Raw genomic sequence first — 23,585 nt, 5'->3', positions numbered from 1 at the left:
CTCCCTGGGCAGCCTGTTCCAGTGCTCTACCACCCTCAAGGTAAAGAAGTTCCTCCTCATGTTTAGGTGGAACTTCCTATACTCAAGTTTGTGCCCGTCAATGGGGTTTTTCTCAGATTTCCATAAGCTGGTCAGATGCCGGCTGGAGCCTGGAATAAGTGAGGCTCATGGCAGGAGAGAAGCCTCTCACAGGCACTGTCTGTCTGCGACCAAACAGTATGAAGGCTGAGCTGTGAGTGACTGAGGCTTCCCTCAGGGACATCAGCTATGGCAGTGGCAAACGCTAAACTTGACACACTTTTAATATGTCACGGATTTTGACTTGCAGGAACTTCATTGAGCGGCACAAAAATAATCCCAGCCAAGTAGATAATCTGACAGAGAAAGGCTGTCTTCCTCAGAACAGCAGGGAAAGGCAGGGAGAGGATTTTATACCCATTTATTTGAAACATCTATAAACACAGACCAGCACTCATCTCTGTGTTCTTCTTATGCCAGACTGACAGCTTCCTTTTGCATTTTAACCGGAAACTGGGCTGAAGCAAGCTGGGAAAAAATTAAACAAAACAGGGGATGATTGCATAAGGCTTTTTAGAGCCTTGGTTATCATGTGAGTTTGTAAATGAAGCCCAAGTAATAAATCGAAAACACACACCCCCCAAAAAAGAGAGAAACTTTTAATTTGCTGTCCATTTGCTCCCATCATGTGCCCATGAATCACCTTCGCAGCCGGAGGTGCCTCAATCACAGGCCAGCGAGCCTCTGAGGCATTTATAACATGAAAACAAACGGCAGCTGCGTTAAAAATTAAAAAAAAAAAAAAAAAAAAGAAAAAAATAAAAATCCAACCCTCCCCACCTGGACCTGGAAACGCTTCCACAAGCCCCTCACCCGCCCCCGGGAACAGCCACACGGGCAGCGGCGGCTTGGGCGGATAAAAGACGTTAGGGGCGGCGGTTGGGAGCCGTTACCTCAGGCTCCTCGCGCAGGTGGGTGAGGGGCGGCAGGACCCGCCTCCACCGGCCAGGCGGGTCCTGTGAGGCGGAGCAGCGCCCGCCTCCGCGGGCGCTGCTCCGCCTCACAGGACCCGCCCGGCCCCAGCCCGTCCTAAGCCCGCTCTCAGCCTCATCTTCCCTTTCCCTCCCCAGCGCCATGCGGCTCTCTCTCATCGCCCTGGTGCTTTTGGGGCTCCTGGTGGTCCTGCGCCGTGGAGGTGCCTCAGGTGAGTGCTGGGGGGGGACGACACACGCACACGCTGTGGGCCGAGGCCGCCATTAGGAGGCGGCCGGAGGGGTGTTCGGGAGGGCCGGTGGAGCTCGGCTTGCAGCCGGGGTGAAGGTGTTTTTGGGCGGGTCGGTATCTGGCAGGGTGCGGGGGAAAGGGCTTGTTGCGAGGAAAGGCCTGCAGAGCCTTTTGGTGGTGTGTTTTGGTTTTTTTTTTTTTTTTTTTTTGGGTGGGGGGGGGTGTGTGTTCCAGGCGGTGGTTGGGCGACCTGGCTGCTGTCTCGAGGGTTGAGCAAGAGTGGAGATAAAAGCAAAGATGCAGCTGTCTGCGGAGCTTGGGAAGAGTTATATATTCATGGTTATCTTAATCTTTGGTGTGGGCAGGGAGAACCCATTTCCCCCCCCCCCCCCAGTTTTTTTACAGCTTCAATTCTGTGAACGCTATCAGTTTAACTCTTACATGGACATGCTGGACTAATTTTAACTGTGCCGTTGCAGGGATACGGTACAGGCTGATGAGTTTGGTGTAGAGTTGTATTCCTTCTAAAGAAACAGGGTTGTATTCACTACCTGTGAGTTTATATGAGAAAGGGAACATGGTTAATAGCGGGATTATTATTTTTTTTTTGACCACATACAGGTGGTTGTGGGTTCCTAGCACTCTACAAATTGTGGGTTGAAAACCACTGTCCCTGTAAAACTAAGGAAATGAGTGAAACCCCTTAGAATTTGGAGCTTGGTTCCTAAAATTACTTGTTGGCCATGCTGATGTAATCTGTCTCTATTTGGTATGGGCTTTTTTTGTAATTCCCCTGTGTTCCTGCATGTGACGAAAATAGATGTCCAGAGGTAAGTGTACTATAATGAGTATAGCTTGTGAAGATTTAACAGTTGCTTACTCTTTTTTTTCTGGTTAAACTCTTATCTGTTCATATAAAGGAAAAAATAATCAGTTTCCTTTCAGAGATAAGCAGCTTCTTATATTAGGGCTGATGTAAGCCTCTTCTTTGGTTTTCTTTATTTTTAAACTTGCCTCTAATGAAGCTTAATTGTCCAAAAGGAGAAATCTACTTTTGGGATACTTTGCAAGGCTGCAGGACAGTGTTTGGAATTGCTCTCAAGTGTGGAAGGCTTCTTTCATCTCTCCACTACCCCCCAGTCTTATGTCCAATATCTTAGTGGAGAGCCAAGCATTCCCTGCTTCTTGCAGGCCCTAGAAGTTTAAGCTTGGTACCTGATGGTGGCAAGCAGGCCTGAGAATGAAGGCTCAATGTTCTTAGATCTTAATGTTTATATTAAAAGATGGTGATAAGCAGTTTGTCTCCTGGACTTGATTGGAAGTGGATCATGTGTTGAGTAATTTTTGTACAGTATGTAAAAAGGCAGAATGAATATGGGACTAAGCCAACTGCTTTGCCTTGAAGGAGCCTGTTGCTGTTATTTCCTTGCAGAACTGAGGGTGGAGGGGGAAAGTATTTTCCTCCTCAAAAGCTAATAAGCTGTGTAATTTGTGTACCAGTGTCTAGCTGATCATTAGACCCTTTAAACAAGGACACTTGCTTAATGGCTCACTTATTTGAGATTGTCTTGTGGTTATTCACTCTTGAACACCCAGGTTTGCAGGGATGGGCTCTGCTATCTCCTAACGCTGGAAGATCATGCCTATATTGCCCCTTGGGTTCTGATAGGCTGCAGCTCTTCAAACTTAGTATTTGTGCAGAAGTGTCTTATGTATCCTGTTTGTTACCTTCCAGGGAGCTCCACCTTCAAGAAGTAGGAGTGCAACAGGCCTTGTTTGCTACATCCAAACCTGGTTGTTTAGTGTTGGAAAAACTAAAGCGAGTTTATGGTGTAATCAGGATTAAACAGTGCCCTTTTCGTAAAGGGAGTTTATTTGGATGAACTCAGTCTATGCTAGCTGTTTAGTCTATGCAGAGACAGCACTTTAAAATGAGGGGTTCAGGGAAAGCTGTTCAGCTGTTTGACTTGCATCTTGAAGTGTCATTGCCCAGATGCACAAATGATATCTTAACAGTGCTAGCAATGTGGCTGAAGCTGCTGACTTGAGCCAGACTATGTTCTGGCTATTAATTAAAGTGGGTTAGTATAACTGTAAGCAGGTGAGACTGGTACTTCTTCCCTCACTTTTCAGACTGTAGAAGACGTCATGACCTCAAACTTGGTGAATAGAATAGTATTCTGGGATGACCGTGGTGCAGTTGGTCACAACCCACATTCTGCAGCACTGTATGCTTTAACCCTCAAGCTGTGCTCTATGTATGAGTCTTAGTACACATGCAATTACAGTTTGGAAGCTTTCATAAATCTTGCTTCTTTTGGGGGTGTGGTGTCTTTATTTGGCATTTTCCTTGTGTGGGAAGATGGAGACCTGGTAGCAGGACTCTGTTATTAATCTGTGTATGAATGGATTTACAGGTCTGATACAATATAGCTGCTGGCTTTATTCTGTTAAGTAACCGTATACTCAATTTTCCCCACTCAAACTTTTTCAGTCTGAGCTTGTGTTTCATCTCCATTAAATCTGTTCATGTGACTACTTGTCATACTCACCACACTGGAAGGTTCTTCTTGCATCTTGAAACTTACTTAAGGTTATTCTGCATATCCACTGTAATTTGGTTGGTACAGAGTAGAAATGCACTTTCTCTGACTGTAGAGAACCTCTTTGTCTGAGGCAAACACTGTTTGAGCACAGCTCTGTAGTTAAAGACTGTTCCTGCATGGGCAGCAATGCCATTTCTTCAGTTGTTTGTTAATAGAAATTGGACTGCTAGGTGTCATCAAGAACCTCATATGGTTAGCTGTTTACTGATGATGGGCAGTGACACTTGTGTTTTGGAATCGCAAATGTGATTTACTTAAAGCATCAAATGAACAGAGAGCTTGGCACTGAATCAGCAGAATGGAAATGGTTCAAGCTGGCTGTTGCTTGTTGGGAAAACTGGATGTCACAGGGAAGGGATAATAAATGCTGAGCCTCTGTAGAACTGACTACCTTCTTTCTTAGAGTTAAGAATAAGGACTTTTCATCTTGGAAGAGCTCTGAGGCATTCAATTCCTTTGCTGTCTTTACTGATTTTGCTCTTCATGTGGGGAGAAAGATACAGTGTGGCGTGACAGAGTGGACTCTTGTCCACCCCTGTTCATCAGTTCTTTCATATGCTGGAATATCTGTGCTCCTGTTCTAGTATTGGTGGTACTAGTATACCTTGTATCTAACCCCAAACTACTGTGACATGCAATAATCATCATACTTCTTCCTTCCTTGTAGGGGAGAAGGGAGAGCCTGGCATCTTACAAAGTGTTTCCAGACCTCCACTGTTTGAAGCAAGTAAAGCAAACAAAAAAAAAAAAGCTGGGATGCCTGGATTTTGTTCCTGGCTCTGTTGCTGACTTGCTGGGTCAACTACCTCACTTCTGTGGTGGTGTTATCTTTGCTGCACAGGCTGCTGAACCTGCAGTAATGTTCAGTGTGCTACTTCAGTGAGATCAAGTTTGCCCAAAGAAGCGGTTTGCATGCTGTGGCCAGTGCTACATATTCATGGAGGTCTTGGTATCTGTCCGTCAAACCATCTTTGACAACACTGAACTCTGTATGGCTCAGGTAGTGCAATGCCTGTCTGGGAACTTGCAATAGCAATGGGCCTGATGAATTGTGGGTTGGTTAATTTGTCTTGCTCTCCATGTTCACTTTCTGCCTCAGAGCACCACCAGTGACTCTTTCAAATGACAGAACTGTAGCCTGTGGCCATATATCAGTTGCTCTTCCAGCAAACTTCTTAGAAGGCTCTGCAGTGCTTGTGAACTCTGCTTTTAGTCATCTTTCAAGCCTGACTAAAAGTGTGGTTCAAGGAGCCTGTGAATAACAAGCTGAAAACTACTCTTCTGATGGATGTAGCTGTTCTTGTTCTTCACCCTGAATCTATGCTCTTCTGTCCAGACTTTGGTGTATGTCACATGCACTGTTCTAGAAGCAATTATGCAAACAGTAAAGCAATGTAGAACACCATGCCTTAATTTACCAGACAAATTAAACTTGAGAGTGCCTCTGACATTTAGAGTCTCATGATCATGTTGAAGTAGTGGCTGCATGTCTTGCTGACAAATATGTTCTTATTTATGCAGAGGCCTCTGAGTATGAGTGCAGAGTGGAGGTGAGAAAGAAAACAGAGCAATGCAGTTTGTTTTTTCCCCTTGCAGAGCATAGAGAGAATGTATATGGTTTCAGCTTTTTTCTTAGAAGAACACCTAAGTGTGAACATCTTGCAATTCAGGAAACTGTGCTGAAGTTCTTAAAGATCAAAGAAAAATATTCTGAGCTTTCACTCCGAATTTCTGAGTGCATGGATTTATAGTCTGTGCCTTTTGAATGCTTTTCTTAGTTTTCATACTGCTAGTTGCATTTCTGGTAAACTTAACAGCTAAGGAGGAAAGAGGTCTTGTGAAGGGGAGGGTGTCTGCTGCTCAAGGAACTCGTAACAGAAACTTTTTCTATAGCTCTAATTTTACATTAGTTACTGTTTGAAAACTTGGGGTAGAAATTCGTTCTACCTGAATATAAACTGCAGATAAGGGGACAGAAAAATGGAGAATCTTTTTTTTTTTTTTTTTTTCTCCTAGATGGTTTATGATCCCCATATTTCAGCCGGGGTTTTATTGGTGATGCAGTACTGGTATTAATAGAATTTTGGGGGTGAGCAGGTAAGGGTTGAAGTTAGCAAGAGGAGATGAGTTAGACTCTTTCTCTGCTGTGAGGCGAGTGGAGGAGGCATGAGGGTAGGAGCTCACCTCTTTTTCATCGAGAGGCAAAGCAGCTTGCCAAAGATGCCGTTTTTTTGGCAGGGGAGAGTGAAAAATAACAGGAAAGGACTTAAAGTACCAGGTACAGTTTTGGGTGAGAAGAATGCATCCCTTCCTTTTTTGGATGGGAGACCACCTGAGTAATCAGCAACAGTGTATATGGGATAGTGCTGTTGATTAGTCTGTGCTTCTGTTGGAGTACTTGACAGTGTCAACCCTTTGCACTAGAAGAGGGAACTTTATTGAGGAAGTACTATGTATGTGTTTAGCATTGGTAAGTTTTATCTTTGGGCTACTGTGTGTGCATGCAGGGGAATTCAGGGAAAAACCTGGAAGGTGTTGTGCATGCTCTTCATACATCTAGCCTGCCTGCTAACCAACAACAAAAGACAATCTTGTGGCTTCTGTACAGCTGCTTCTCTTTCCTCCTTCAACATCCCCTCTCCCTCAAGAGCCCAGCACAGGGAGAAACCAGGCTTTCTTGCAGGACTTGAATGACAAGCCAAAGCTGATTCTCAAAGAACCTTATATCCTAGATCATGTGGTTCTCTTTAAATTAAAATGACAGTGAATCACGGGGTTATGCTTATTGTAAGAAGAAATGGTCTTAGTTGCCCCGTGGAAAATGTAGTCAGACTTTTAGATACAGAAATCAGGGTCTAACAGTCCTAATAATTAAGAATAGTGTGAGAGCAAAAGACACATGTGAAATAGCTGAAAGTGGGTAAGTATACATGTGTAAACTACAGCTTTGGCTCTGCGTTAATAGAAATTGACTCCAACCCCCATGGCCTGGGAATTCACCCCGGAAGTCTAACAGGTACTGTGCAAGTTGGCTGGCTAATACAAGCGTACTCGCCTATATTTGCCAAAGAGCAAGTAGTCCTCAGTGTTGTCTTATTTACTCTACTGAATGTTGCTTTCTGTTGATTGCACTAGTTGGTCAGCTGCAGCTAGTGTCTGTTGCTGATGAGTTCAGCTGTATCAAATACTGAGCTCCTGGCAGGAAGTGTTGCCCCATATGCAGCCTGGCATTCGCCTAAGCATGGCTGGTTGTCTAGCTGTATCTCTTCTTGTAGGTATATCTCTGTGTATAGTAGTCTCTGAAACCTTAATATAGCTTACAGGATGAGAGTAGCATAAAACAACCTCTTGCTCTGTTCCCAGCTGACTGATATTGGGCTACTGGAAGCTTCCAGGCTCTCCCTGGTAACTGCTTCCCTCTGGACAAAAAAAAAAGTGTCTTCCTTTGTGGTTTTGTTTTTTTTTTTTTTTGTAATGCAGGTCTTCTTGAGCTCTCCTTGGGAAAATTCAGAAATGTGCTACTTAACCAGACCAATCCAGTGGAAGCTGTAATCAGAAACATTGCAAGCAATGTGACTATTGTTATTTTTCAAGTACATGCCCAGAAAAGCGATGTGGTGATATCCTTTGATAAGGTATGGTGAGATTGTCACTTCTGCTCTTAAGTTCTACTTTTCTTTCAACAAAGGAGTGGGCTCTGGTACCTATAGAAATATAGAACTGAAGCTGTATAAATTAATACCTTACCTGCATAGCTCTTAGACAGTATTATTTTAGCTTCAGAAGTCCTTTCTCATGCTTATGTGTCATAGCTGCTATTTTGGAGGACTGAATGCTAAAGGAATTTCAGACCTGGCTTGAAAAATGTTTCAAGGCTCTTTATTCTTGGTGGAAGTGGTGCTTTTGATATGTGAATGCTGGCTACTGTCTATCAGCTTGTCAAATTAAAAAGAGTTTCATGATAAGCATTTGCCAGGTACCTTATACACTAAATGTGATCACTTCAGGATGTTTAGTTGTCTGCTGTTTGTGTGGCTTGGATCTATCCACTAAGGATATGAAATGTCTTGTCATTCCAGCTGCTTGTCCTGAGCTTAATTCTTCTTTGGTAGCATATGGAGAAGTTCCTCCACACTACCCTGGTGAAGGCTGCTACTTTTAGCCAACAATATAAGCATTCCTACTGCTATACACTAGCCTCAGCTTGTCCCATTGTTACTGGGATGCAATCTATAATACTGAATTTTATGGTGCTGTGAGGCTAGGTGGTATTTGAGCAGAACGTAGACTAAGGTGAAGGTGGTAGATGGCGATCTGGCAGCTGCCATCCGGTTTCCCTTTCCCCATCAGTGTTTTCCAAATGAGAATGTACTGAGTGCCAAGAATTATCCTGGGAAGGTTTGGAGCTAAATAACCTGTAACACAAGTCACCCAGCTGCTCGGTCGTCTTTGTACTGGTGAAATAGCAAGGATTACAGTGCTGAGATGTTGCTGTTATGCCTATTCAGTCTTTGATTACCAGTGGTAGAATTTTTTGCTGTCAGTTCAGACCCCCTTTGCATTCATAGGCCTTACCAGGCTGAGGATGGTGGTGCATATATATGGCTGCACTGCTTTTATGGTTGGCCTGCCTCTGGAAATATGAAACTGAGCCAAACCTTAAAGCCTGACAGGTCCAAAGTGCCTCCTTGCAGTGTTGCCTTAGATAACTGTGGTTGTCTTTTGACAAAAGCACATTTTCCATGCTAAAATAATAGATTTGACTGGAGGTTGGTTGGTTGTTTCAGCCATGCGAGTGTGATACTGCCATCGCTGCCTGGTCTTTCGTCAAGACCCCTGGTTCTGAAAGGGATGGTGCTGGTGGGCATTTGGTTAGTAGCGGAGCTGGCCCAAAGGACTTGTCTGGCATGGCTAGTGTTAAGCCAGCTGTCATACAGTCATCTCCATTCTGGTGGAGATAGCGAGGTGCTTCTGCACATTGATTCCCAGAATGCCCTTTAATGCCATCTCACAACTTCCTGTGAGGGATATTCCAACCATTTTACACCTTTACTAATCTCTCCATTGCTGTATAGCAGTAGACTTCAACTGCCTAGATTTCTCTGCAGTTTGCATGTGAGTATTAACTCTTCAATAGTCTCAAACTCATGACTTGGGTTTTTGAGCCTGAACTAGGCAGTGTGTGGTGTCAGAGGGCACTCCTTTTTCTGTGGCTCTGAGCTACCAGCTAGCTAAGGACTGAATGCCTCACCTGTGATAACTGGCACTGAAATGTGTGCCCTACAGGTTTGTAGCAGGAATGCGACTCCTGTGCAATACATCAAGCTGTGGTAGAAATCTTCTCAAGAAGAACTACTTATTTATATAGTTTCTTTCTGTCCAGAATCCATCTGTGAACAGCTCAGGAACAGGAGAAGACAAAGGACTGGTTTCCATTCTTCGGCCTCAACAGAGTGTATGTACATGGTACCTTCGGGCACTGGATGCTAGCCAAGTACTCAGCACAGCTATCTCTATTCCCTATATGGAGAAAGGTAGGTTCTTATTACTTATTAAGGGATACCAGCTCTGCTTATTACAAGTTATCCATGAAATGAAGGGTTGACCTCTCAGAGGTGATATTCTTACATGGTGCAAACATGATGGAGATGCCAGAAATTCTTTTGAAGTGGACTGAAAAAGTTTAGTATCACTGTTGATTTGTGAGTCATGTATAGAATGTACTATATGGTCTTGTCATGACTTCAGCCTTAAAGTAGAAAACTGATATGCATGTGTATCAGGAGCTATCTTAGATTGCAACGAAACCAGTTGTGTTGTCTGCAGGACTATAACCTGACAATTTTATGTGCTCAGCTAGCAGACTATGCCTGTAAGTACATGCATTGCTGAGGTCTTAAATCTGTTTTCATGCTGTGTAAGGGGAAGTAAAAACTACTACAGCTATCTTTTCTGTGTTCTAGATCCTATTCCTGGAGGCTGCAATCTAGAATTTGACTTGGAAGTGGATCCAAATATTTACCTAGACTATACATTGGTTGATATACACATCAAGTTTGCCCCTGCAAACTTGGGATATACCAGGTGTGTGGAAAAACTTCAGTGCACTGAAGCAAGACCACCTTTGTCCTGTATTAGGCCAAGGTCATAAAATAAGATTCTGCTGGAAAGACTGACTGTCCAGATGCTGGCAGAAATCTTATTTGCCACAACAAGCTGAGAATTAAATGAGGAAAAAGAGGAGGGGGAGAGGTAACACAAAGGGGGATAAAGGCTGATAAGTTGCATCTTGTAGGAGAGGTTATGCAGCTTCAGATGTGCAAGCAGTCAGCAAATACTGGATCTTCCCATTTCTCATAATGACTTAATCTGTTTGAGGACCAGTTGTGTATTATAGCCAGTTTTATTCTTTTACTGGTGCTGAAGCATGCTAATGACCTAGAGTTTTGTTTAATATTGAGACTTCAAATTATAAGGCATTATTTCCTGAATGGTGCCTGATGTCACAGGTGATAGGCAGGGAATGGAGAATGCTATGTTCAGAGCTCTACATATAGCATGCATGGAACAGCAAACAGTGATGCCATGATCTTTGGCTGTTGTGACCTCTTGCAATCATGTTGCTTAGACAGTTCATAGGAAGCCTCTGTAAATGTAAAGGCAGGTCCAGCACAGACACTGCTTGCATCAGGGTAGTTTATGCATAATACTGCTGTAGTCTGTGCTCACAAATGTTTACACTCTAGTTTTGAATTAGTTGCTGGTGTTAACTTCTAAAGAGTAGAAGCCAAATGCTGCCAACTTGTACAGGTGACTTCTGAAAACTAATGTTAAGGTCTGGGGGCTTGTGCTGGGCACATAGCTGATCTCTTTTTAATTGCAGAGGAGCAAACCCACCATCCTGCGATTCAGGGACTGATCAGAACTCCAGATGGCGACTGCGCTATGATGTCTACCAGTACTTCTTACCAGAGAATGATCTTTCTGAGATGGTACTCATGAGCCACATACGGAAGATGTCTGAGGTGCAAAGTATCAAAGCTAATGGCATTAAAGTAAGTCTGAAGCACTGGTGTACCAGGCATGTGGCAGTGATGCTGTCTTAAGTTTTCTCCTCCCCTGTGCTTACCTTCCTTGAGTGGTGATATAAATAAGCTGCTGATGTTTCAGGCTTCTTGTTTGTATCTGGGATTTCTGTCTAGGAAGTATACAGTGAGTGATGCACACAACATGGCAACTACTCTCTTGGGACAGAGGTGGCTAGTTAGCACAGCCTGAAATGCAGCAGAATTGAGGCTACTTGCAGTGGGCTCTGATACTAGGTAGATGTTAGTGACTGGTCTGTGAGATGTTTCGATGTCTTGCACTCTTTTCTTCATTAAACAAGCTCTTATTGCAGTTTCTTCCTGCTTGCTGAATACTACTTTAGCCACAGTGCTCCTTCAGTAATGTTGAGGCCAGCTTGCCTATAGCAATACTGCAGCTGAGTTGCTGTAAATTCAGAAGTCGAGCCACTTCTTACAAAGATTGATAGTCTCCTGTGATGCCTGATAGATGCTGGGGACTGGCACCCTCAGATGCTGAGAACTGGGCATGGAATATAAGGAAAAGGAGGGAGGAGAGTTTAGTGGAACTGGACTAGAAACAGGCCACATTTGAAGTGTCATAAAGAGATCTGATAAACATGCAGCAAGTGTTTGGTCTTGTGTACCTACTCCCCAGCAAAGAGATTTGAAGGGACAGGGAGGGGAGAATCTCTGTGACTGTGACCCATCTGGCTTTGCTAGGGAATATAATGGGAGCCTTGCCTGCTTCAGAGGCCAGACATGGATTAGTAGACTGACAGGGAAACAATTGTGTCCTCAAATGGGGAGGAGCAAAACACGTGAGTAAGAATTTTCTCCCCTGTCAGAAAACATAGTAACATTGGAGGAAGTGGAGTGTGTCCTGTAAGCCTTTAATGCTTCAATTGGCAATACTGAGAGGGTTCAGAATGAGAGACCTCTTGCTTGCAGTTCTTGCTGATCATAATATTTGAGCTGCTGAATATTCCCTCGGCTGTATGGACATAGAAATATGCCAACAGTGACAAGCAGTCCCTTGTAATTAAATGTTCTTTACTGTTCCAGATGCTTACACTGACAACTGATGACAAGACCAATGTCTACTTTTCTTCGCTTCCTGGACAAGGTGTGATCTACAACGTCATTGTATGGGATCCTCTTTGGAATACATCTGCTGCATACATACCTGTGCATACATATGCCTGCAGCTTTGCTGACCTGGTGGATAACTGCTCTTCTCTCAGTAAGTTGGGACTCTTGTGTCTTTGCCAACTCATTTAAAGCTTGTTGTGCTCCAACATGCTGAGTGGTGCTCTTGATTTTTTTTTTTTATTATTTTTTTATTTTTAAATGTGTGAAGGAGCTCTTTTGTTCTACCCTAGATATATTTTGTTACTTGATGACAGGCCCTACTTAATTGAGGAGGAATTCTAGAATAAGATGACCAAGGAGAACTATTATCAATTGAAGGTTTAACTTAATGGAGGTTTAATATATATATATATAGCTTTCAACTCTGTAGTGCCACTCTAGCTTTTTCCATTTGAACTGGATGCATAATCTTAAGTCATTTATAGGACTATAGATGTTGCATGTGAAACTAAGCTAATAAAACATGAACTAGATTAGAGTCCAGCTTGATTTTTTTCTAACTGTGCTGATGCTAACAGGAGTTGGTAACTTACAAATATTTTAAAAGGAGATAGTCACCTAAAATAAGCATGAAGATAATGCTAGCAATAGCAAAATGACTACAAAGTCATGCTGCTTTGTACAAAGCTATATAATCATAGAATTTGATCAGAAGAAGAACAAAGCTGCCACTCCCATATGACTGTGGAACGGACAATAATAATGGGGTAGAACATGGTTCATGAAGTAAGATTTGTTGTCATAATTAGTTTCCTATCATACACTGTAACACAAGTAACTGTTGTCAAACTCAGTGTTGTCTTATGACAATGTAAAACAAGTTAGGCTACACCCCCTTTTTTCTGATTTGGAGAATGAGCAAAATGTGATTTACGTGTTTCAAATGGCAAAATTCTTACAGGAATTTAAGCTTAGGAGACAGGTGAGCCATACTGTGATGCTGCTGGTCCTTTCTGTTGCACAGAGAGTATATTAAAGGGACACTATGGTGAAGGCTGTAGTGATAAAGACTATAGCTGCTGCCAGGGTCACTAATCCTGTAGCACTGATTTTTATGGATGATTGGATGTCCCTTTTTTTTAAAAGCTGAGCAGAGAATTTTCAGGTAAAGCTGTATCAGTACTATAAACAGCAAGTTACAGCTACTTAATTAACATTAGAGAAACTTCAGCCTTTTGAATAAAGAGGAAGCTCTTGGTTTCTTAATCACACTGGAACTACTTCAGTATTCTGTTGGAGATCCTGTCAAGATAACTGTTAGTTTAGGCATTCACATGGTGTGTCTGAAGGAGTGGCAACTATTGAGTTGTCAGTAGATTTCAGTGGCAGCAGCCTGACCTTACCGTAGTCTCATTGTTGGGACAGCTAGGTGGAATGGTCTAGTAACCCTTTCTTTCTCTTTGTAGGCAGACTCTCTACCAAAGTATTCTTCACAGCTGTTGCTATTCTTGGTCTCTTCACTTGCTTTTTTGGACACAGATTCTGGAAAACAGGTACTGAATGTTGGGGTGTTTTTTTTATTTTAAGTCTGATTGGAATTTCATAGATGTAACTTGCTGTAACTTAGAATGGAGGTGTTATTACGAAGATTCACTTGATGGTGATTATGTGCCAATTGGGGCAACTGCTTTGCTTTTACAGGATCAGAACTTTTAAGTGCAGAGCAAGAAGCTTCTGGTATGTAAGGAACAGAAATGTAGAGCTAGGGTGCATGCTGGGCACTATAAATATAAACATGTAACTCTTACTATCTGAAGTGCTTGAAGACACCCCTTTCCAGAACAAAGTGTTGTCTGGCTTTCCTTTTGTGCTTTTCAGCCAGCGAGCCAAGATGTTCCTTCCCTATTGTAACATGAAAATATCTGAAGATGTGCTGAAGTGAGCGTGGTATGAAGTGATGTGACAGCATGTGTACTAAATCTTTTTTCCTTCTTCTAGACTTATTCTTCATGGGCTTCATATTTACAGGATTCTTCTTCTTTGTATTCATTACAAGGGTAACTGGCCTTAGTTATGATGGTGAGTAGATGTGTCGACATTCCCTGTGCTCTTCCCAAAGTATTGTTATTATGAGTCCCTTTAAGTAAAATCTCAGTTGTGTTTGTTGGCCAGCCTTAGGAAGGATAGGAGGATGATACTTGGGTACTTAAACTGAGCTCTGATTACCATAATAGCAGAATAAGCAACAGAGCAGCTGTTGCTTCCAACATGAAATAGTGATGCAGAATTAATAGCTGCAACTATAAGACAAATTTTAAGTATCTATCCAGCTTTTTAGAAACTCTGGAAACTTGCAACATACTTCCTTCCTACTTCTTTTGTATTGGGTGGACCTCAGTTTCAGGTCAAATGCAAATTCCATCTTTAAAATGATGGAGTGGAAGGTCTGCATCCTGCTTGTTAGGCCAGCAAAAATTAGTTCCTTTTGTCTTTGTCCTGTTTCATAGTTACTTTTTCCATACCTGTGCGTTAGCTGTTGCAAGGGTAACTGCCCTGGGAACCCGAGGTACTAATATACATAGTAGCAAGACTTTCATCCCAGTCCTATGCCACTCTTTCATGCACATCCTCAGTTGCAGACTGGAGTCTAAGTGAAATGTGTGAAGCAAATGCTGATTATCCTTTGGCTTTTTTCAGAAAGATTTCATTAGCTAACAAAATCATGTAAGTAAAAGCTGCTGAATATGTTATTGCAGTAACTGAAGTTTTCAGAGTGTTGGAATTTCCCCTTTTCTTTTTCAGTGCGTATTATTTTGACAGCAGTAGCTGGACTTACTGGAGGGCTCTTCCTGGTTGCAAGCTGGTGGAGATTTGGCTCTGTCCTACTCTGTATGTTTATTATTGGACTTGTACTGGGATTTCTCTTTTCATCTACAGTCTTCTTTACTCCACTAGGTAAGCACTGAAATACTCTGCTGCAAAGTGCTGGCTGTTGAGTGATGTGTTCCTGCTGTATTACAGGGACACTGCAAGGCTCCAAGATGAATGCCATTATCTGGTTTATCTTAGTGTTATATTTAACTCTTCCTTTCCAGTGTTGGGGGGAATAGAGATGGACCTGAAGCCTTCTTTCAGGTGTGCTGTAATTAAAACTACTTAAGGAATCTGCACTTGTGGAAAAAGGAACACACGTATTCTGCAAAGAAATTGCTGAGTCTTTTCCTACCTAAGCTGTGAGCCATCTCAGCAGTCTGGGACACCAACTGTGCTCCAGGCGAACACTTACTTTGTGTCTTGTTCTCCATCCAGAACGAGCTACAGTAGAAAACTTGTAGACTAACTTGGAGTCTTCAGGCATAAAGGCATTGTGGATTAAGAGGACCTCTTGCTGTTACCTTTCACCATACTACAGTGCAAGGCTCTGGGAGCACTGCACTGTAATAGTCAAACTCATGTTTGCAGCTGGACTGATATCATCAGGGTCTTTAGAATGACTTTGTTAAGAAAGAAACAATAGATGAATTGCTTAAAAGCAAGCAAGGCTGCTGAGCTGGAATCCCTCTGGAATGCTGGAGCTTCAGCCACACTGCTTTCTCTATTGTAATTTTAAATCTCAAAACTCTTCTACTTACGATCCCTTGGTGGGCAGTATTTCATTCTCCAGTCATTTGTGTTTGACTCAAGCATAATCCAGGCAGTCCCTGGTTGCTTTTCATTAAGGTTAAACAGTAACTCCACTGGGGGTCAGCTTGTCCCCTCTGTTTAATTGACAGGCCTTAGAAAGTGGGGGGAGCAAAGTAGTGTTTGAGTGACTTAATTACTCTTACTAAAGCCAGAAGTATTTGTTGTCTTGTGGTGTCGTGATAGCTGCATTTGCACTATACTCTAGAGTCAAACTTACATTGATGCAGGCTTATAGATTATAAACCTACATAGGCAATAAAATGGCTTCTTATTGGGTGGAAGTACTCTAGTACTTCTCATTCTTGTCAGATAAGTAATGTACACCTCATCAAAAATCTTTTGTTTCATGGACAAGGTCTGCTGTCCCAACTTAGAGTACAGGACCTATACTCAACTGGGACGGTCTCTTTCTGTTCTTCTTTTGAGTAACTGTGTTACAGTGCATCTTAATCAGTATTTGAGCTCAAAAGGAAAGCTTCTCAACACTCTACCTTAGATTTCTGAACGCACAGAATCTTTGGGGAAAAAGCTTGCTGCCCAGCACTTACAAAAAAGGAAATGTTTTGCTAACTAGTGAATTACATGTGGAATACGGTGTATTTGCAGGGGACTACAGAGTCTTCCGTGATGATGTTGTGTTCTGGGTGACCTTTTCTTCTGTAGCCTTGATGATTCCAGTGCTTTTTGTTGGCTGTCCAAGAGCTGTAAGTAATCTGCACTGTTGCCTCAGGAGGAGGGAGGAAGGGCTCTCAAATTTCTTGATGCAAAATGTAGTCCTGTGGGATATGTGTAGAAGACTTAACTTTATGAAGCTCAGCACAGGACCAGCTCTAGGGAGCTCCTGTGCAACCCTACTTGTGCTCCTGTGCAACCCTACTTGTGCTCCTGTGCAACCCTACTTGTGCTCCTGTGCAACCCTACTTGTGCTCCTGTGCAACCCTACTTGTGCTCCTGTGCAACCCTACTTGTGCTCCTGTGCAACCCTACTTGTGCTCCTGTGCAACCCTACTTGTGCTCCTGTGCAACCCTACTTGTGCTCCTGTGCAACCCTAAACAAAGGAATGACTCTTGGCAATGTTGCACATAGCATCTGCGGACACTTGCATTTAGTCAACTTCTGCTGTCTTAACAGGACAATGTGTGTGCAGGCAATTTCTTGTAGAAGAACTGATACAAAATACTTCCTTGACATGAGGAATAAAGAGTGTTTCTGTCTCCTAAACTGTGTGTTTTTTGTTTTTTTTTTTCTCCCCCTCTAGCTGAACATACTGGCCTCTGGAATAGTAGGCTCTTACTCGGTGATCCTAGCTATTGCTTGTTATGTCTACACAAGTCTTGCTTACATCACCTTAGACCTACTCAGAAGGGTCCTCAATGATTACTTCAACAGAGCTTACACCAATGTGCCTTTTCAAACAAATGGTGAGTACTGCTCTTAAGACTTCTTTTTTATTTTTTTAAAGAAAAACTGCTACCTCTTGGTTCTGTTGTAGACAGTGAGTGTTGAGGGTAGGAGGGGATGAAAGGAGAACACAGTAAGTACAAGTAAGTGAGATTTAACACCCAGATGGTAAATTCTAGTCCTCCAAAAGAAATACTGAGTAGACCCAAAGGCACCAAACTTCCAGCAGGTGTTATGTGACAAAGGCCCTTGTGAAAGGTGCTTCTCAGGCTTGCACTGCCACATTGCTGATGAGTTTACAGAGTGGGCAGTCAAAAGGCCTATACGGTGACTGAACAGACTCACCTCAACTTGCTCTGTTCTTGTCTCTGCATCCTCACATGCCTAGAGTATATCCATGCAAAGGCAATACTGCATTCCTTTCTATTGCTAAACTTGTTCAGTGTCTGTGCTTGGGAAAGGAAAGAATATTCTGCTTTGATACAGGAATCTGTTTTCTCTTTTTCAGACTTCATTATTCTGTCAGTGTGGGCAATGCTGGCCCTCAGTGGAGTAACTGTGCAGCTTCGCCGAGAGAGAAGTGAAGTGCCCTTCCCGCCACACCCTTATCTTACCTGGAAGCGAGAAAGGGAGCGCAGAAGCACCAATGTCTTAGACCCTAGCCATCATATCCCTCCCCTAAGAGAGAGGATCCATAACAAGATACTCCATATCAAAGAATTTTTTCAGAAAGAGCAGCCAGCTGGGGAAAGAACTCCGTTGCTTCTGTAACCCGTCAAATAACTGGTGGGAACAGAAGAATCATCTAGGAATGGTGAGATGAGTGATTGCCAGCAAACCAGCCAGTGGTGCAGGATTTACCACTGCCAATTTGTCCTGCTTAATAAGAGGAGAACATGTTTTCCCAACCTGGAAGAAAACTTATCTGTACGGTACACTACATGCTGTTTTATGACTCTTTCCCTCAATGGCCCACTCAGCCTACTGTAACATGTCTAGCTGCAGAATCTTGTACTAATGGTCAAGTACAGGTATTTATCTTACAGTGATCTAGTTTGACGTTTAGGTATGTGAAGTATAAAACAGCCCTTAGAAAGCAACCTGTACAATGCTGGTTCTTCCCTCGCAGTGTGGAAACCACTGCTGAAATATTGCCTGACTTGCTCCTGAAGGCAAGCAGTCTGTCAAATTGCAAGGGAAGACAGATAAGGACCATCCATAGAAAAGGTTCTAGCAGGAACTGAAGTATCACCTTCTAATAAAGGTACAAAACGTGTGGCTACAGACACAGTTGTTTCCAAGAAATATTACTGAACCTTGCAAGCTAAACTAAGTGACTTGAATTTAAAATGCACTGAATTAACTGTTGTAAGTGTGTGCACTGGGGCTCAGGAAGCAGGCCTGATCTGAGACAAGAAGACTTTCTCCCTCGCTTTCAGTTGGTTCTGTAGCAAACTGGTCATCTGGTCTCTGTGCAGAGATGACTGCTAAGAGAACACAACAGGTTTGCCTCCTTGTTTGCTTTCTGAACAGCCTGTGTCTTATTTCTGCTCTGGCATAATCTCTTTTTTTTTTTTTTTGATGGTGCTGTCATAAAAGAAAGAAAACTAAAGCTCTTTGTAGCCAACAGCAGGTTTTTTTCCTGGAATGGGTTGAAACACTAACTACTTTTATTTTTAATCATATCTTTTAATTTTGCCTTTAAAGGGTGAAAATAGCATGCAGCTGGCAAAATACTGACCAGGATCCTTGCTGACTGAATGTGTTCCTTGCCAATTTGGATTGCATCTGCCGAAAGCAGAATGCAGTGAAACAGATAAGGGACCACTCTTGTGTTCAGTGAACTGTGATGTCATGTAGTGGCTTTTTTCAGTTCCTTGAAAACAACAAACAGCCATTTTCAAAATGCAAACTGGAGTATTGTGGGTTTGGTTCACAGAAATGCACAAGCAGTCTTGAGGCTGTCCTTGGTTTTACCTGCCCTTGGCCCCCATGCCCAATCCTGGTCTTCACATTCAGTGTTTACGTGGTGGCATTAAATGTCTTGCATCCCATGCCTTGATACAGGTTATGGTGGCCCTTCCTTCTTACTCTCACTGTCTTTGTACCTTTAGTGTGGGCAGCAAAGTGGAAGGGAATGGCTGTTCTGTTACCTGAATGGAACCACAATGAGTGAATACCCTAGTGGTGGAAACAAGTTCTCGGCCACCATTTTAAATGTCTGGTAGTAGGTATGTAAGAAACAACTCTTTGTAAGGAAACTGGCAGAACAACTTTATCTGAGAACTTAGTTGAAAGTTAAAACACCCTGGCAGTAATAAGGAATTAATGACTTTAAAATGACTACTTACCAGCTGTTTCCCTTTAAGGAGTGAAAGCTTAATGACATAGTATCTGAGGTGACTGAGCTGATCTGATGTTTAGAGATACAAATCCCATGATTGCTTGGAGCTGGAACATCTGCCTCAAAGAGCAGAGCAAGGCTGAAATCCTGTGATTTGGGTCTTGCTTCACTGTGCTGTTGTGTGGCACGTGGGGGTGAGCGAAGAGCTCTTTCCGTGGCCTGTGGCAGACTGATGGTCGCTGTCTGCCCTTAACGCACTGATACTGAGCATGTCTTTGCCATATTCGATGGCAAGTAGCAAACACTTATTTGGTATATAAATGCTCTTAAACACGTTTACCTTGTTTTTATAACTGCTGTGGTTAACGTTGTGGAAGAAACAAGTTTAACTCTAATTTTCTGTATCTTTTATAATAAAGATGTCTTTTGAAAGAATATTGGAACTAAAGGGGTCTCTTGAATTCAATGATGCTTTTACAACTTAGCTTCTGTCTTTGGTGTTGCAAGGATAGTTTGTTTTGGAAAAATTTCTTAAACCCTCAAGGGATGAGGTGGGGGGGAGCTTAGTTGACCTGTTGTAAGCACTTACTGTAGTTAACAGCGACACCCAGAGGCTGAGAGTGTGGTTATGTTCTGTATGAAAATAGTGAGGAAGTGCGTGGTCCAAAAAGGCGCTTTATAGCTGCTTCAGAGAAGGTTCTCTAGAACCAACTGGTTGTTGTCCAGTTCTTAAGTGGAAACTAGTCTGCAAGGTCATGGAGGAAGTCTATATGGCAGAACTGGGCTTTGAACTCTTTTTTTTTTTTTTTTTTTTTTTTTTTTTTTTTTTCTTTCTTTCTCTCCTTGAGATCCTGACTTGGAGACTCTGTCTTTTTTTTTAATGCTGCTGAGAGGTGGTATGGGAATTTCTTCCATAAACTATAGTGGGTAACAGTGATTGTAATCAGAATATACTAGGTGATCCACTGGGGTGCTGAAGAGGTAATTTTCAACAGTTCTTGGTATACCACCTGAGGCAGTTGCAAAAAATCAAGTAAAATCAAGTGTTTTGAAGCCTCATGTAAACTGAGGCTTTCTGGACTATGATGATGATCTACTTCCTGCTGCTGTAAAGAAATCTCCTGCTTTGATGGTTGTGGTACACTACTTTCACTGAGTTTTCTCTGAGGAGTCTTTTCTGTACTGTAATAATGCTGCAATGATCTCATCATAGTATTTGTCTTAGTTGCTTGTAGAGATTTCCTAGGTTTGCATGTGTTCTAGTCCTGCCTCAGATCCACAGGAGAAATTTTCTTCCTCCACCCTCACTTTCCCACCCATGCTAACTCCTAGCTGTGACACAAGTGGACTTGTGGACACTGATCCATTCAAAGAAACAGATCTTCCTTTGTTCCCTGTGGCTCCTTCCTCACCTTAACACAAACCCAGTCTGACTCCACTACTTCATGGAGCATTACATGTATAAGGCAGCTTGCCTACCTGCTTCCCCAAATGTTCAGAAAGCATGATGTGAAAACAGAAACAAATCGTGCTTTCCATAGGTGTACTTTGGAGGGGAAGAAGACAAACTCTCCCCTCACCTAAGCTTTGCGTTTTGATTTGAGAGCAGGTTGTGGAAAACTATAGAAGGGGCCCACAAAATACATGTTCCTTTATCATCTCTGCAGTCATGTATCCTATGCGAGTGGCCCTCCTTACTGGGAGGAATGGTGTGGTGTAGATATTCCCATCTAATGGTCCATGCTGCTAGCACTTGGTAAAAAGAAAAGGTATTTGGCATTGTTCTTGGATCTTCTGAACTGGTCGGTAGAAATATGTTGCATATACCAGGTTAGAAAGCACATGAAATCATTCTGGGGGCTCAGCTGCTGGGTATTGTGTAAACCCCATGACAGACTACTTCAGAGGAAAACTTTGGCTTCATTTAGTAGTTTGCCACTTGTGGCTGTGAGCTTGGCTTTGAGAAACCTGAGCAGAATGGGAGTGTTGCGGAGTGTCAGTCTGAAACAAAAACTCAGTCCTGTGAAATACATTAACTGGCTGACATCTTTCTGGTACTGCTGTCAGAGAGAGACTAACATGTCCTGGCTTGTTTGGTGGCTTGCTTTCAGGCTGGTTTGTTTTCCTGTGTCTGAGGCACTTGGGCATTGCTAGAACTCTATGAAACTGTCCTGAGCAACTGGGTACTGAAACAGAGGGTAAAGCCATACTTAGTTTAAAACTGCTTGAGGACCAAAATCCTGTTGTTACATGGTGCAGACATCTGTAACTCTTTGGGCAGGTGTTCTTATTTTTAATTAGAGGCTAAGGACTCAACTTGGCTAACAGGTAGGTAAAACTGCTGACGCTTCTAGCAGGGACTAGTTATGAAGCTCAGCCAACCAGTAACCTCTGGTGGCATTGGATTTGGGTAGCAGAGAAAGTTGTGTGTTTAATAAGAGTGCTGTGTGTTGCAGAGGGAGGAATGGGACTCTTTCTCTGCTCTGGGCTCTCCTACGTCCAATGTGAGATCTGTTCCTCACTGCTGCTCTTGGGTGAGCTTGTCAGCTCTGGAGCTTCTGGAGAGATGCTCACAAAGAAAATGTTCTCTTTCTCTATCAGATCTCTTTAAGTAGGCCCTAATGAATTTTTTTAACTCTTTAACTCTTAGGTGACTAGGTTAGCACGCTCTCTGCTCCTAACCCTGAAGTGTGAGGTATATGTTTTGGCTTGTAGTGTCTAGGCAGGGGGCTGGGTTAAAGTCATCCCTCAGCACTGCATACCTTGTAGTGGATGAGCAATAACTACATCTTCTTTCCTGCTTCTCTAACTAGTGCTGAGTTACCCTCACACAGCCTTTGCTTTTCTCTGCAATAGCAAAATAATTGAGACATAAAGAACTTCTTTGGTCCCCTCTGTCTTTTACTCCAACTTGGAACATGTGCAAAAATGGCCTTTCCCAAAGCCTTCCTTTTGTAAGTTTTCACTGACCCTTCTCACCCCAGGGAGGCTCCCCAGCTTTCATTCTGTCCTTGTCTAGAACTGTCCCTTATCTGAAAACACTCCTGAAGCCTTTCCTGATAAACTTGCCCCGTTTTAAAATGTATGTTTTTCACTAAGTCTTTCAGCTTTTCATCTCTCTAAAACTGGCAGCAGCATGCTGTAGGTTTGCATGTGATCTTTGCAGTGGTACTTGTGGTGGGCTTTATTATAGAACTTTGGTTTCTGGTCAGTTTATCCAGTGAATGGTCAAAATAGGAGGTGTTGAGCTTTTGGTAAGTAAATATCCTGCATTAGGTCAACGTGTTCTAACTCAGTGGCTGAGATGCATTGATATATCTCTGGCTATTTATTTGAAACTTGCCATCAATACTCACCTAGCTAGGCTGTCCCCTCCCACATCTTAGATCAGTAGGCTTTGGTGGTTTAGTTTTCTTTAGAAATAACAACTCTAACATTTTTTTTGTTTGTTCAAGCAGATGCTTGTTCTTTATAATATTTTTTTATTGATATCGACCTTTTCTGCTAGCATGTAGCTGTCTCCTGTTTGAGTATGCAAGGCTTTATACTGTCATGCACACTGGAGGAAGATGATTTCAAAACAGAGCAATAAACTAGTTCATTTTGGGAGTGGGAGGAAAAAATGGTTGTGCACAGCTTACCTACCTGCTTCAGAACTGGGTTTTCACAAGTCACAAGATTATTTAATGTGCACAAAATAAGCTGGATTTTTTTTTTTTAAATCTTGAATGCTCTGGGGGGAAAAAAGCCATATGCAGGAAGCAAAAAACCACAGAGTATATTGTAGAAGGCAGCTGCTGTTTGCCTAGCTGGTAATTTAATGAGTTGTATATGATGATTCATTTAAATTGTTTACTGTGTTACTGAGTGTAGTATTGGAAAACCTAAGACACTGTGATCACCCTGCATCTTGTTAGTGTGTTGTATTGTTGGAGCTTCCAACAACTGAATTTTCAAAAATATATTTAATGCTTTTCACTGCTGAAATAGCCACCCTCAAATGCATTTCTTAAGGTATTTTTGCTGGTGAGAACACCATAGGGAAACCATTCTGCCACTCTCTAAAAAAGGTGAAACTGCACCTTAGGGCAATGGAAAGGGACTGTGGTTGGGGTTCTGCTTGTTTCCCTGGTGCCGCTGTTCTCTGCCTC

General features: G+C 42.6%; 1 protein-coding gene across 1 annotated transcript; it reads left to right on the top strand.

Annotated features, from left to right (window-relative positions):
- Positions 1 to 1,152: 1,152 nt before the first annotated feature.
- TM7SF3 (transmembrane 7 superfamily member 3) lies at positions 1,153 to 19,818 on the top strand (the record flags this gene model as incomplete). Its single annotated transcript, XM_082481484.1, has 12 exons — positions 1,153 to 1,222; positions 7,329 to 7,483; positions 9,232 to 9,382; positions 9,812 to 9,932; positions 10,732 to 10,903; positions 11,978 to 12,155; positions 13,471 to 13,557; positions 14,003 to 14,083; positions 14,807 to 14,959; positions 16,295 to 16,392; positions 16,948 to 17,110; positions 17,599 to 19,818. The coding sequence occupies 12 exons, from the start codon at positions 1,153 to 1,155 to the stop codon at positions 17,859 to 17,861; spliced, it is 1,692 nt and encodes a 563-aa protein (XP_082337610.1). The 3' UTR covers positions 17,862 to 19,818.
- Positions 19,819 to 23,585: the final 3,767 nt, after the last annotated feature.

This window comes from Vanellus vanellus (genome assembly GCF_965231255.1).
Source record: "Vanellus vanellus genome assembly, chromosome: 1".
NCBI classification, from domain to species: Eukaryota; Metazoa; Chordata; class Aves; order Charadriiformes; family Charadriidae; genus Vanellus; species Vanellus vanellus.
The sequence above is the reverse complement of the archived record's forward strand: the minus strand, read 5'-3'. Positions and strand labels throughout refer to the sequence as shown.